The following is a 13,375-nucleotide window of genomic DNA, read 5'->3' as shown; positions in this document are numbered from 1 at the left end:
AGGAGTCAGCCTCGGCCTATGGCCCCGAACATACCTGGGACATCTCCCCTGACTGCACATACTGGCTTTCTTTGCAATCGTTCCCGGGCGAACACCAGAACGAGATCAAGAACTATGTCTTTGTCTACAACTACAGGATACTCACGCCATACCTTTTCATCGAGCACAAGCAGAATGGGATAGAGTATCGCAAAGCTCGCCATCAGATTGCAGCTGCCGCTGCTATGGCGGTGTACAGCCGCTTCAGGCTTATGAAAAAGCGCACGGAGCGCACCAAGGCTCCAATGACCCCGCGGGACAAGAGCCTGCTAAAAGTGTATGGTTTACACATGGTTGGCTATGAATATGGCTATTGGGTCATTGAGGCTCAACTTACCGATAAAGACGAATGGAACGGCTGCACTATGACACGGCTGTTTAATGGAATCCTAGATGACGCGGCCAACATTGTACGGTACGCGAACTGGTTGAACGAGATACATAGATGGGGGCTTACGGTTCATGCTCCATCTATTCGAGAGGACTTAGCGATATGTGCGAGGTTAGTAGAGCCGCTAAAGAAAGTGTCAAAGCGCGAAAGGGATGAGTCGGAGGAGATTTCTATGGAGGGTTCCCTGGCGTAGATTGACTGCGTCGTAAAATTCTGGCAACAACATTGAAGATCAGCAACCAGAACAAGAACAGACCTTATGGACTGAGGTGTTTGGGAAGGACATGATTGTTGATTGAGATGGTTCCTTTGATTGATGGTGAGAAAGTGACTGCTATTCAGTATCTTTATATACGACTCAAGATTGCACGATTCAAGCTTTAATGGTATCCGGCCGAGCAAGTCTAAAGTCCGCTGATATTTGCGGCATTTTGTAACAGAGATCTCCGAGCGCATGAGGTTCAGTGATCGAGTGAGTTACATCCAACGCCATAAGGCCCATCAGTGTCGACTGTGCTGGAGCCGTCGGTCCCACACTTCCAGTCTTACATGGAACTTCGGCCTCGGGCCTTCGGTCTGGTTTCTTCGGTGTCCGAGAAAAGCAATACGATAGGCCTATAGCAGTTAATTGTGCATAGATACGTTAAGGTTTAAGAAATGCCAAGGATCTGAAGAAGCTTTCGGGCTAGACTGGTCTTTTAAGGGGGGTTCGAAAGGCTGTTAAGCTTTGGAGCTAATAGCAGCTTCGATTTAAAAGACGCATATTCCAGTGCTGAGTGCCCTGTGGGATTTGACCGTCAATCGGAGGGGTAGGAACCCAAGCAACTGGGCAACGTACACGCCCGTGCGTTCGCACCTCGCTCTCTCGCTCTTCGGCTTTCGCGCCTGGATACTGGCCGAGCAAACCAGCAACGATCCCAAAGCAGCCCTGATTAGCATATACTGTGTCTGAAAACGCTTGAGACCGGCTGCTATAGCTGCGGTGCGTACGTATAGAAAAGTTCGTTTGGCTATTCCACTTGTCTCGCCTTTTACTCGAACAACCGGTTTCCCTCTATTGTCTGCGTCTTCACTATATTAGAAGGACAAAAATTGCTTTGACTAATTGCTCACTTCTTCCCAGTCAGAATCGACAATGACTGCATCTACCCCTACTTTTGACATTGCCATCGTTGGCGGAGGAATCGCCGGGCTCTCTCTTGCTATCGGTTTGCTCCGGTTCAACATCCCGGTAACCATCTACGAATCAGCTCACGCCTTCCACGAGATTGGGGTCGGCCTTGGGATCGCCCCAAACACCAAACGTGCCATGCAACTACTATCTCCGGAACTCGCTGAAGAGGTCGGTAAATTATCGACCTTCAATGCCTGGGAGAGTAAAAGAAGCTCTGTGTACGACGTGCGGTGCGGCATGGCCATCGGCGGGTCTGCCACCACGCCGACTTCTTCTGATATTCCACTGCTCGTCTGCCCAGTGCCATCTCCGACTGGGATGGCAGCTGTACACCGAGCCCGCCTCCTGGACGTGCTGATCAAGCTGATTCCAGAAGGGACGGCGAAGTTTGGGAAACGGCTGCGCGGCATCGCGATGCTCCCCGACAGCAAGCTCCGGCTGGAATTCCAGGACGGAAGCGACGCCATCCATGACGCCGTCATCGGCTGTGACGGCATCAAAAGCCGCACGCGTGGCATTGTTTTGGGGGAAGACCACCCGACGGCTCAGCCGCGATTCACCGGCAAGTACGTCTATCGAGGCTTGCTCCCCATGGATCAGGCCGTCGAGCTTGTTGGCGACGAGTTCGCGCGGAACAGCCAACTGTACTTGGGATACCATGCCCATCTTCTCACCTACCCCATCGAAAAAGGCACAATGGTGAATGGTCAGACACCCCTCTATCATCTCGTTTGTGAGGTTTGCTAACGAACGGCGCAGTCGCTGGCTTTGCTGGCAAAGAAAGTTGGGATAGCCCGAGCTGGGATCTTCCGGACTTCAAGAACAAACTCCGTGCCGACTTTGAAAAGTTCTCTCCCCATGTTCAGCGCATCTTGCACGGGACGGAGATGAGCGCAGCCCATGCCCTGTTCGAGCACCCGCCAGCGCCTCGATACTCTAGGGATCGAATCTGCCTTGTTGGTGACGCGGCGCACGCTACATCGCCGCACCAAGGAGCCGGTGCTGCCATGGCGGTTGAGGATGGATACGTTCTTTCGAATATCCTCGCTGAAGTCAAGAGTGTGGACGAAATCCAACCCGCTTTCGAAGCATATGAAAAGGTACGCATGGAGCGGACGCACAAACTGGTGGCTTCAAGCAAGGAAGCGGGAAGGTTGTGGGATCTGGAGATGGATGGCATAGAAAACGATCTGGAGAAGCTTAAGGAGAATGTGAAACATCGATTCGACTGGATCTGGAATGTAGATCTCGCCCAGCAGGTGACTCAGGTGAAGGAGATCTTCCACAACAGCGTTGGGATCTAGAACAGACACCATAAAGGCTTCTCTGCGCATAGCGTATAGGTATCTCAAGATGTCATTAGGTGGGATTGATTTCATGAGCAATAACCTTGCGTGTAGGCGTCGTGAACCCAACGGTTACCCCTGAATGCCGTCCATCGAGTAGGACCATGTCATCCCTTATTTCCATCATAACTTCAATTAAGTAAATGCGAGATTACTGCCGTAGCCTCAAAACACGTCTCCAGCAAAGATGTCCTCCCTGCTGCCCAAGTGAAACAGGGGAATATGCTCCAAGGGCGCGCTGACGTTGACCGTCTGGCCGCCGGCGTACGTCTCGTTCGTCCACCAGTACGTCCACGGCTTCTCCTCCGAGCCCGACGTCTTCGGCAAGTACACCGGCCACTCGGTCACATTGGGCAGCACGACGGGGGCGACGAGCAGACGCGGGCCGAACATGTACTGCTGGGTAGTGACGTTCCTGTTCTCGCGCGTCCAGGCCATGATATTCTCGTCGCTCTTCCCGAAGTCCATGAACAGCGGGCGCAGGATCTGGCGGCCAGTAGCAGAGAACTGCTCGAACAGGGCGCGCACGTAGTCCGCGAGGCGGTAGCGGAGGTGGATGTAGGAGACGATGGTGGGCGTGTTGTCGTCGCCGTAGACCCAGGGCTCGTTGTCGCAGGTGAAGGCGTGCTGGACGTCGCAGGCGCGCGAGCCGTGGTTGCGCATGAAGGGCAGGAAGGCCGTCCACTGCAGCCAGCGCACGTACAGCTCGCGGTACTCGGGCCTGTCGACGTTGTTGGACCACTCGATCGACGGGTCCGGCTGGAAGCCGCCCGCGTCCACCGTGTACCAGCTCCACCCCGTGCTCGCCGCCGACAGCGCGTTCGGGATCTGGTTGCCCAGCACCTCCCAGCTGGCCTCCGTGTCGCCCGACCAGATCATGCTGCAGAAGCGCTGCGAGCCGATGTAGCCCGACCGGCTCAGCGAGATGTAGTCGCATCTAGGAAGGTGTTAGGAAATGCAATTGACGGGGCTTTAAGGGGGAGAGTTGACGTACGGAGTGCCCATTTCTTTGCCAGTGGCGTTGCGAGTTCCCTCCTCTATGGCTTGCTGATGGGCCCAGGGGTAAAGCTTCCCGACTGAAGCCTGCGTTCCGGCATGATACAAAACCTGAGGGAGGGGAAAGGGGATTGACTGAATGTAGGCGGTCTGCCCGTTGTTTTCCCACGCTTCTCCCAGCGCTCCACCATCCGCCTGATCAATCCAGAAGTTCTTGACGCCCTTGTCATAATAATTCCGCTTCAGCGTCTTCCACAAGAACTCCCTCGCACGTGGGTTCGTAGCATCGTAGTTCCTGATGTAACTGCCATTCCACGAATCCGTCGTGCCGGGACCAGACATGGTCGCGGCCAGCAGCCCGTACTGCATCATCTCGGCGTAGTTGACGCTGTCGTCCTCGACGCCCGGCCACAGCGAAGCCATCATCTCGGCGCCCGTCAGGTTCTTGACCTTGGCGGCCATGTCGGCCACGTCGGGCCACAGCGCCGGGTCCAGTCCCCAATCGCCGTTCTGCGCCCACGACTCGTAGTCGACGACGATCATGGAGACGGGGATGTCGCGGTCGTGGAACTGCTGCGCCAGCAGCACCACCTCCGTCTGGTTCTCGTACCGCAGCTTCGAGTGCAGGTAGCCCAGCGAGAAGTCCGGCGGCTGCGGCGCGCGGCCCGTCGCCGCCGTCAGCTTGCGCTGCAGCGCGTCGTAGTCTCCTTCCGGTGCGCTGACGATGGCGTAGTCGACCAGCGTCGTCGAGTCGGCCACGAACTTGTTGCGGCGCGCGCCGAACTCCATGCGGCCCTGCGCCGCCGAGTTCCACACGAAGCCGTAGCCGCGGCTCGACATGAAGACGGGTGTCGGGATGTACGAGTTGAAGTTGATCAGGTCGAACACCGAGCCCTTCTTGTTGAGCATAAAGTCCTGTTGCGTGCCCGTGCCGAAGATCTGCTCGTCCGGCGTGGTGCTGAAGGAGAAGGCGGCCGAGAACTCGTAGCCCGTGCTGGTCCAGGAGTAGTAGCGCGGGTTGAGGGCTTTGACTGGGTTGAACTCGTTGGTGAGTAGCGTCTCTGAGCCGTCGGACTCGATGCGGTAGAAGGCCAGGCGGTAGTGGGCCCCCTCGAGGCCGTAGGTCTTGACAATGATGTTCCCGTTCCGGATGATAGCGCTCTGATTGCCATTGACGGCGAAGTCGTAGCTGAAGCCGCGGGCCTCGCCATTCTCTGGGCCTTCAAGAGGTGGATCGTAGAGGAAACTGATCTCATTGCCATTGGGAGGCCGGAAAGGCCATGCCCGGACGCGGAAGCCATCGTAGCCGTAGGGTTGGACTAGGATAGTTTCGAAGCCATGCGTCATGCGGAAGCCGGTCGAATTGGGAGCAAAGTACTCAGAGCTAACATTTTGAGCTGAAGTTGCGGCTACTGTTAGTGCAAGACTACACAGCAGAGGCGTAGTTGAAGGCCACATCATGGAGGATGGTGATGGGATGGAACCGGAAGACTCGCCTGCAGTGTCAATGTCATGTTCCCGGCCAATTTATATTGGACTGCGGTGAGGATGCCGCGATATCGCATGCACAATTACGTCTGACCAGACCTGAAGCCCATTCAGCCTGAAAAGTAAACTCGGAAGCGTGCGGGAGCGGCTTGCGTTTCGTCGATCTGTGGAGATGCTTCCCCGCTTCGGCCCAATCATGCCCCACCTTCAGACCATCTTTGCATCGGTCGACGATGGTGACCAGGAAATTCTCCGCTTTGCACGAGATTATGGATCGATAAACTTCGTATTCGCCTGCAACGTCTCCTCATCGTCGTCAGGTTGCCAATGGCCTGTAGCGATTCTGGTGGTTGAACATCCGTTTCTGTTTCGGTGAGTCGGCTCTGCGGTCCGTCAGCCTCAAAGCTTGCCCGGTGGATCGACGGGCTTGGCCCCGCCGGCGGACTTGATTGTACTACAGTGGATTGCAGAAGTCTGAGCTGTCTCCCACCTGCTTAATCGGAGACATTGCATCCCACTTCTCTCTGTCGAAGTCGATGTCTCAATGTTCTCTTCCAAATTGGGAAACTGCACCTGTATCTGGGCATCTGATCTCATCATCCATCCAGGGAGCTTGTATGATTTTTTGTAGGGAATGAAATGCGGGGTTTGCTGCAGCCTAGTATGGCATTAGCAGTCGTCTTGTGAGGAATCTGAGTCTGGATTCCCCGGTTCGAGCGTATATGGCGTTGGACGTGCATCTCCGGTGGGGCAACCTATGCCGAGCATGTCGTCTATAGAAGATAATCCTTGAAATAGAGAATTTGGATCGTAGCAGGGAAGGCATTTTAGTGTGAAACATCGGAGTTTAGTAGGACGTGGATGCGTTTTAGATCTATGAGTAGATTTGCGCTTGAATAGAAATGTACAGTTGCGATTATTCGCTATTCACGCTGAGGTTTGGTCAAAATCAGGTGTGTATTTCTGTTGAGGCCGTAATTGGTCTCTCTTGGTAAGATTTTCTACATGTGAGTCTTGCTCTACGGTAACATACAGGCTCAATGCTTCATTTTGTTATTAAGGACGGGTTCAGCTTTGGTTTTCCGTGCCGGATAATACGTTGCAGTCACAAAAATGAATATTCTATGACCAAGAGATGCTGCAAAATGTTAGATTGTGCTTTACTACTTGAACCTGGGGAAAGGACACTTACGCAAGCATAATACCGGCACCCGCAGCAATAGCGGCGAATTGCGTCAGAATCTTCTTGACTTCTGCGCCCTTGTTGGGGCCAGTCTCCAACATTTCAGGAATGACGGCGACAGTGCCAACGTACAGGAAAGTGCCAGCGGTGAAAGGAAGCAGCATGTCGCCCCACTGAAGGCTAGTGCCAAAGAGCCCTGGACCATCAGAGATTCCAGCAGAAGCGCCAGTAGAAGAACCACCGAGTTCTTGGACAGCAATACCAATCAGTGTACCCAAGAAAGCTCCGATAGCAGTAATGAATTGAGCACCCATAGCGGCACGCTTGCTGAAGCCGGACTGAACCAACAGCGCAAAGTCACCAACTTCATGAGGGATCTCATGGAAGAAGACGGCGACGGTCGTGGTTGCTCCGAGTGTCGGTGAAGCATAGAAAGATGAAGAAAGCGCGATTCCGTCAGTGATATTGTGACTGAAATCAGCAATGAGGTTCAAGTAACCTCCAAGCTTAACGCTGGACGACGGCTCTTCCTTCTTTGCTGGCGGCGAGACTGCTGAGCTGGGCTCGGATTTCCGGGAACGAAGTGTGGATTCATCCTTGCCTTCGATGCCGCTCGAAGAAGCAGTAGGCTTCTTCTCATGCGCATGACCGTGGCTGTGCGAATGATCATGGGGATCCTCGCCGCCGGTGGCAATTCTCAGACCCTTGTCCATGGCAACAAAGGTCATGAAACCCACCATTATAGCCACGCCTAGCAAAAGGTTCTTGTTCGGCTCGAGCATTACGAACTTGACGCTGTCAGGTTCATCCTCGCCAAGAAAAATCTCAGGCAGCAGGTGGAACAGCGTGTCGCCCATCAGCCCGCCCACGGCGAAGGCGACCATGACGCTGAGCGAGGACGGGTCGATGTTGGGAGGGCATAATGCCAGCAGGAAATTCGGAGGGCCGGAGATGTACAGAGTCGCGAGAAGGGCGTTGACGGCGGGGCTGCTTGGGAAAAGGACGGCAAAAATGCGCGACGTTAAGCTTCCGGTGGGAGGAGCAGTCGCGGTCTTGTGAGCGTTCAACTCTTCCACGATGGGGCATTCCTGGAGTTCTTTTTAGCTTGTGTGACTCGGAAGAGGCAATTGACCGCCCCGTGTCATCTTGGACGGATGCGCGAGGGGAAAGACCATACGTGGAGCTTGTGTTCGATCTGAGCAGGCGATAGCTGAGCTGCGGGGACTTTCTGGTCGACATGTTCGAAGCGAAGCTCAGCAGCTGCCTGGCAGAAAGCGAAGACGGCCAGCGCCGCCAGAATTGCCAACGACCTCCGCGAAAGCATCTTGTCAGAGTGGATGTGCGCGGAAAGGAAGCTCGCTCCGCTATCGCAGCTGAAGAGCGAGCTTCCTGCCCAGCTGCCGAGCGTCATCTCGGAGATAGAGCTCTTATGTAATCCGCGGCCCTTATCGATAGCGCAAAACTTCGAGGGTTCTGGGGAAAAGTTGGCGAGCACAACTTTGTCTCCGCAACATTCTCCCCTGCAACCATGGGTCGCGAACTGCAGAAGCGGAAAAACCGCTCGTCCATCGCCAAGGTCACCAAGAAGCCCAAGTCGAAGAAGAGAATCCTGAACAACCCCATTATCGCCGCCAACTGGTACGACGACCTCTGTCCTTCACCCTACGCTCAACCCGCTGATTACTCTGCCCAGGAATAAGCATGAAACCCTCACGCAAAACTACCGTCGCCTCGGTCTCAGCACCAAGCTCAACGGCGTGACCGGCGGCGTCGAGAAAACGGCCAAGTCCCTCGCGACGCCCAACAACGTCGCCGCGCCGCTCGCCGTGAACCCCCAGACCGGCATGACGGTCGCGAAGCCCGTCGAAGCGCGCATCGAGCGCGACCCGGAGACGGGCGAGGTGCGCCTCGTCGACGACGGCAGCCGCCCGAACCCGCTGAACGACCCGCTCAACGAGCTCGAAGACGACGACGAGACCGCCGGCGCCGAGTGGCAGGGCATCACCGAGCACAACGCCCCGGCCGTCGATCCCACGACCGCTGGCAAGAGCGACAATGCCGTCATCCGCCAGCTGGAGGAGCTCGCTTCTTCGACCGGCAAGCGCAAGGCGCCGCGCAAGCAGTCGGAGCGTGAGGTCGAGTGGATCGAGCGGCTGGTGAACAAGTACGGAGACGACTATGGGAAGATGAGCAGGGACATGAAGCTTAATCCGATGCAGCAGACGGCTGCGGACATTAAGAGGAGGGTTGAGAAGTGGCGGAAGTCGCAGCAAGAGGAAAACTAGCTGGGAGTGGAAGATTGAGAGAATTTCTGCATTGGATGGCGTTCAGAGGCAGCAGGCGTTCGAGTGTTCTTGAAGATGGGAATATCTTCACATGTACTGGCTATTCCCGAGTCAATCGGGAGCCAGCGTCTCAAAATCGACGTTACCTTTGGCTAAGAAGACTACTCCACATTTCCATGGTTTCTCTTGACCGAGGCTGCAATGGGTTTTCAAAGTTGCATGCGTGCAACCCTAGGGCTAATCTTTTTACCGCCTTCGCCTCCTCACAGGATTATTCGACGGTTGACAAGCTCGCTACGATTCCTTCTCCTTGGTAGCTCGATGCATTAACGCGGCTGGGTTCATCCTTGATGTCGGTCATGCATCGAGCTGAACGCCACAGCTGCTTGAGCCTTACTTCGTACGAGCCGAACCAGTAAGCCACAACACGTGCAATTGTTGGACAGACTCAGTCCCGACCGCAACAAGAATCGTCACAATTGGTTGCCCAAGAGCCGTTAATATGCGCTAGACTCACGACTGCAGAAGCCGTGCGTGGAACCTTAATTGCTCAGTCAATCCTCAGGTCTACTGGGATGGATGCGAGATGCGGAGCATGGCGGAACACAGATGCAAGCTGCAATGTATCAAACCCATTCTAGGCTATGTCGATCCTACTCAGACCCTTCTCAGATCTGCCTGCCAGCTTGATCGCTGACTATATCTCGTCAGATATATCCGGGGTGCTCATGTCACAGCCGTCAGAAGGAGGCTCCTGAAAATGTAAGACGAATGAGAAGAGAGGGACAGAAATTCCGCAACAAAGGTGAGACGGAATAGCGGAGAGCAACTCCACGCCGCATCGGAAAACCTTCCACTGGTCTGGGAGAGCAGGAGAGACCAGCAGCCAAGCAAAAGCAAACCACAAAGCCATCGATGCAAAACACCACGTGCAGCTTGATCCAAGCGAATGCAAGACTAAACTTCCAGACACAAGCACCTGACAGATTGACTGCACGTCGCACGAAAGGAAAAATAATGTACGACGGGGGGGACGCGTTGCAGCTGGTTCGCCTGTCAGCCTTTGCCCTCGTTGTAGTTGACTGCAGCAAGATGTCATCTCTCCGTCCGGGTGGCACAGGATCTACCATCCGCCTGGGGACGTGTCGGTGCGGGTGTCTGCACGCTGCTTGTTTCAGAATGACGGCCGCTGACGATTGGACGGTGGTCAGCTCACGCTCACCACCCGGCTTGCGTGGTCTTTGCTACTGCCGGCCGGCCCGCTTCTCGTCACTCTTTCCCTCCAGCATTACTCGCGGCCAGGGTCCAATGGCGATCTGAAGCTGCACGGGCGATCGCTGCAGCATGTAAGACTACCTGGCGCAGCTTTTCTTCTAGCCGGCCCGGGTGGTGTGTGTGTAAGAGAAATGAGTACGACATTACTGGCTTTGGTTGTAGGGTGATGCTGTATTGCAATGGTCAAGACGTTCCGCTGGAGTCCACGATTGCGCCGAGAAGTGCTTCGTGGATGGAATTGTGACCTTTACCGGGGACCTTGTCCGTTTCATGGAGATACCCGTTCGTTCTGGCCTCTGACTAGGGCTGAGGTGAGCTACACTTTTTGGAAAGATGAACAGCAGTCGGCGCATTTCGGGACCCTGTCCGCGTCATGAGAGCACGAGGTTTTCTTCCTTCTGTTGATCCGCGTCATGAAGAGATGCCGTTGCCAAGAGTGCATGTTGGAGAGGTAGAAAGGCGAGACGAGCGGTTCATGCAAGCCGCGTCGAATGGCTGGGCAAGAGGTGCCACGGCAGCATAGACGCTAGGCCAATCGCAGAGATGCTGCCATTCAGACGTTTTTCGCAGCCTTCTGAGGATTAAATCCAGACCGCGTAGTGGAGGATTTGATATGTCAGCGATCGAGGCGCCGTGCCGCCCTTTCCCTTCTGATTCGCGCCCCGGACGGCCTCTTCACGCCCAATCCTAAACGCGGTGTGAGCGGCTATCCAGAGGGCAATACCCTTCTTTTCCATGCGTATTCTCATCGGACTGTTGGCGCATGCTGCCGCAGGGAGCAGTCTTGCAGCTGAAACCGGCAGCAAGCAAGTCAGAATGGCCCAAGGGTGCGGTAGGAGCCCTTGATACGTCCAGCCCGCGTGCTCTTCATGTTGGTCTTGTCGAGCTTGAGTGGAAAATTTTAATTCGATTAGCCTCGATCCGCGCGCGATCCGCCTGCCCTTGAAGCCTCTCTCCGCATCCCGTGGCCCAGGTCGCAAAGGCCGATGTTTGCGGCGAAGTCAGGGAGGGTCCCGGCAGGCGTGAAGCCACGCTCGAGCCGTGAGAGAGGGAGGATGGGGCTGTTGAGATGGCCCCAAAGCACGCGGCGTTTCAAGGCACGCCGCCTCAGAAGTGGATGCCTCTCTGTAGCGATACTTCGCGGGCTGGCGGGCTGTCGAGAGCGCGGCGGGAGAGCCAGTAGCCAACCTACCTGCGACGGGCGGCGGGCCCCAGCCCCAGCTGGCGCCGCGCCCAGGCCAAGGGGCGCGCGGCCGGCTTACGGTACCAAGAAGGCAGAGCCGATAAGATCGCTCCCAAGGCGGCAAGTGGGGCGTTTCGCGCGAAGTGGGCTGTACATACATATTTTGAGAAGTGCATCATCTTTCTGCACGCCTGCCCGCCGGGGAAACTGTGGTTCAAGGGCGGCCGGCGCTGCAGGCTTGATCTGACGACGGAAATTAGCGATGGAGCCTCTGTCAGACCTCTCGAGCCGTCCCGCTTTTGTCTCGTGCATGTCGTCCGAGACCAGCCCTGGAGGCCCACCCGGAAGTCGGGATGCCAGACGCAAGCACAGCGCAAAAGGATATCCGCGTGGCGATGCCGTGATAAACGGTTGAGATGGGCCCCGGTGGGTGCCATCATAACAAGACGATCCTCCTGCCTGCTGATGATTGACGTGCAGTCGGACACTTATCCCTTGTTTTCGCGCCGCCGGAGATCATCCTGGAAGGGTGCACAAACGACCTGATCCTGCAGCAGAGCCGTGAGATGCAATAATTGCGACCAGAGCTGCATTGAGCGCATTCGCCGCGGCTTGCTGCCCCGCCGGCGCGCTGCCTGCGGCGCGGCCGCCAGTAGCGACGTATCGAGCCGTCCCCACGCTGCACGGGAGGCTCCAATGGCGAAGAGCAGGACCTCTGCCAACGTCTTTCGCTCGGCGGCAAAACCCTGATCTGCACTGCCGCATGAACTGTCGTCGAGCCACCGCCATTGCTCGAGCCGGCGGACGACCGGACGCAGCACAGCGCGCAGCCCTTGACGTCAATGCAAACAGCTGTGGCTGTAGCTGGCGTGCAGGGCCACGGCCCCATCCGTGGGACGCGCAGGGCAAGGTGTCCTGCACTCCTGGCCACCGCGCACCCTGTGTACAGGTACGTCAGACTGGACTCAGCGATGGGCGAGGATGGCGGCTGGGTGATCGGGATCGCTGCTGCATGCTGGCAGGCTGGTCGAGCAGCCACGGCGGTGGCGGGATCAGCACAGCGAGCATCGAGGGCATCACGGGTTTTGTGCAGCCTCTATAGCGAGGCCGCTATGGGCGGGACGGCACTGAGCCCGGGAGCCCTGACGACGCGCCTGGCCTGCGTCAACTGCGTCATTTTCGCAGGTCCAAGCGACCCCAAAGAGGCGTTGAGGGTGTGGTGCGCAGGCTGCTGAACGGCGTGCCTGGCAATCTTGCTGACCACGTCGTCTAGAGCGCGTGGGTCGCGCCGCCGAATGGAGCCTTCTCCGACAGCCCTTGGCGGTGCTTCGCTCGTCAGGTCATGTGCGGCGTTGCGCTGCGTAATGGCCCACAGCGGCCCTCGGTGCGTGCTAGCGTGCGGCCGTGTCTATCCACGGCTTGGCGGCGAGGTTGATGTCGGCCCAGGAGCTGCAGCAGCAACGTCCGCCAGGGGCTCCGTCGCCCGCTGAGCTCGACAGCGGCCTCGTCGAGCCAGCCCGCCATCGTCTTCAGCGCGCGAGGTGCCATGCCGGACCAGATCCTTAGACCAGTCGCGCCTTTCCAGGGAGAGCTGCGCCAATTTCGGTCGCTCAAGCCCGCCGGCGACAGACGGAGCGCTAGCGGCTGCAGCGTGGGCGTCCAACAAGCGACACCAATGGCCACGGCCGGCAGCAGGCAGGGGGCGGTGGCTAGCGCAGCGCAGGCGGCGCGGTTTGGCTCGGGCGCCAGAAAATCTGGGGTCATCCGCCAGCGGAGCCATGGGCAGGATTGGGCATGGCCTCCGTGTCTGGCTCGTGTTCCGCGTATCATTACGATACGTACCCGTCTACCCCAGATTTCTGCCCAGATGAGTGGCAAGCGCATCGTCACCGCTGCATGGGGTCCCATCGCCGCCCTGAACGGCCGGTCGAAGAGGGCAAGTGATTGACAGCCAGGAGAACGTGCTGCGGCAGTAGCGGCCTCGCGCCGTCCATGGCGCTGGGCGAGGATGCATC

General features: G+C 56.9%; 3 protein-coding genes across 3 annotated transcripts; 1 reads left to right on the top strand and 2 right to left on the bottom strand.

Moving 5' to 3' along the window:
• Positions 1 to 3,115: 3,115 nt before the first annotated feature.
• On the bottom strand, positions 3,116 to 5,404 carry LTHEOB_1010 (Glycoside hydrolase family 31; the record flags this gene model as incomplete). The annotated part of the gene is made up of 2 exons (XM_035506708.1): positions 3,116 to 3,887; positions 3,945 to 5,404. The coding sequence occupies 2 exons, from the start codon at positions 5,402 to 5,404 to the stop codon at positions 3,116 to 3,118; spliced, it is 2,232 nt and encodes a 743-aa protein (XP_035367357.1).
• Positions 5,405 to 6,556: 1,152 nt separating this feature from the next.
• Positions 6,557 to 7,941, bottom strand: LTHEOB_1009 (Zip zinc transporter; the record flags this gene model as incomplete). Its single annotated transcript, XM_035506696.1, has 4 exons — positions 6,557 to 6,572; positions 6,627 to 6,813; positions 6,892 to 7,705; positions 7,795 to 7,941. The coding sequence occupies 4 exons, from the start codon at positions 7,939 to 7,941 to the stop codon at positions 6,557 to 6,559; spliced, it is 1,164 nt and encodes a 387-aa protein (XP_035367356.1).
• A 204-nt stretch (positions 7,942 to 8,145) lies between these two features.
• Positions 8,146 to 8,902, top strand: LTHEOB_1008 (60s ribosomal subunit biogenesis protein nop16; the record flags this gene model as incomplete). The annotated part of the gene is made up of 2 exons (XM_035506685.1): positions 8,146 to 8,255; positions 8,311 to 8,902. The coding sequence occupies 2 exons, from the start codon at positions 8,146 to 8,148 to the stop codon at positions 8,900 to 8,902; spliced, it is 702 nt and encodes a 233-aa protein (XP_035367355.1).
• Positions 8,903 to 13,375: the final 4,473 nt, after the last annotated feature.

This window comes from Lasiodiplodia theobromae (assembly GCF_012971845.1).
Source record: "Lasiodiplodia theobromae strain AM2As chromosome Unknown scaffold_3, whole genome shotgun sequence".
NCBI classification, from domain to species: domain Eukaryota; kingdom Fungi; phylum Ascomycota; class Dothideomycetes; order Botryosphaeriales; family Botryosphaeriaceae; genus Lasiodiplodia; species Lasiodiplodia theobromae.
Note: the sequence above shows the minus strand (reverse complement) of the source record. Positions and strands in the feature narration are given on the sequence as shown.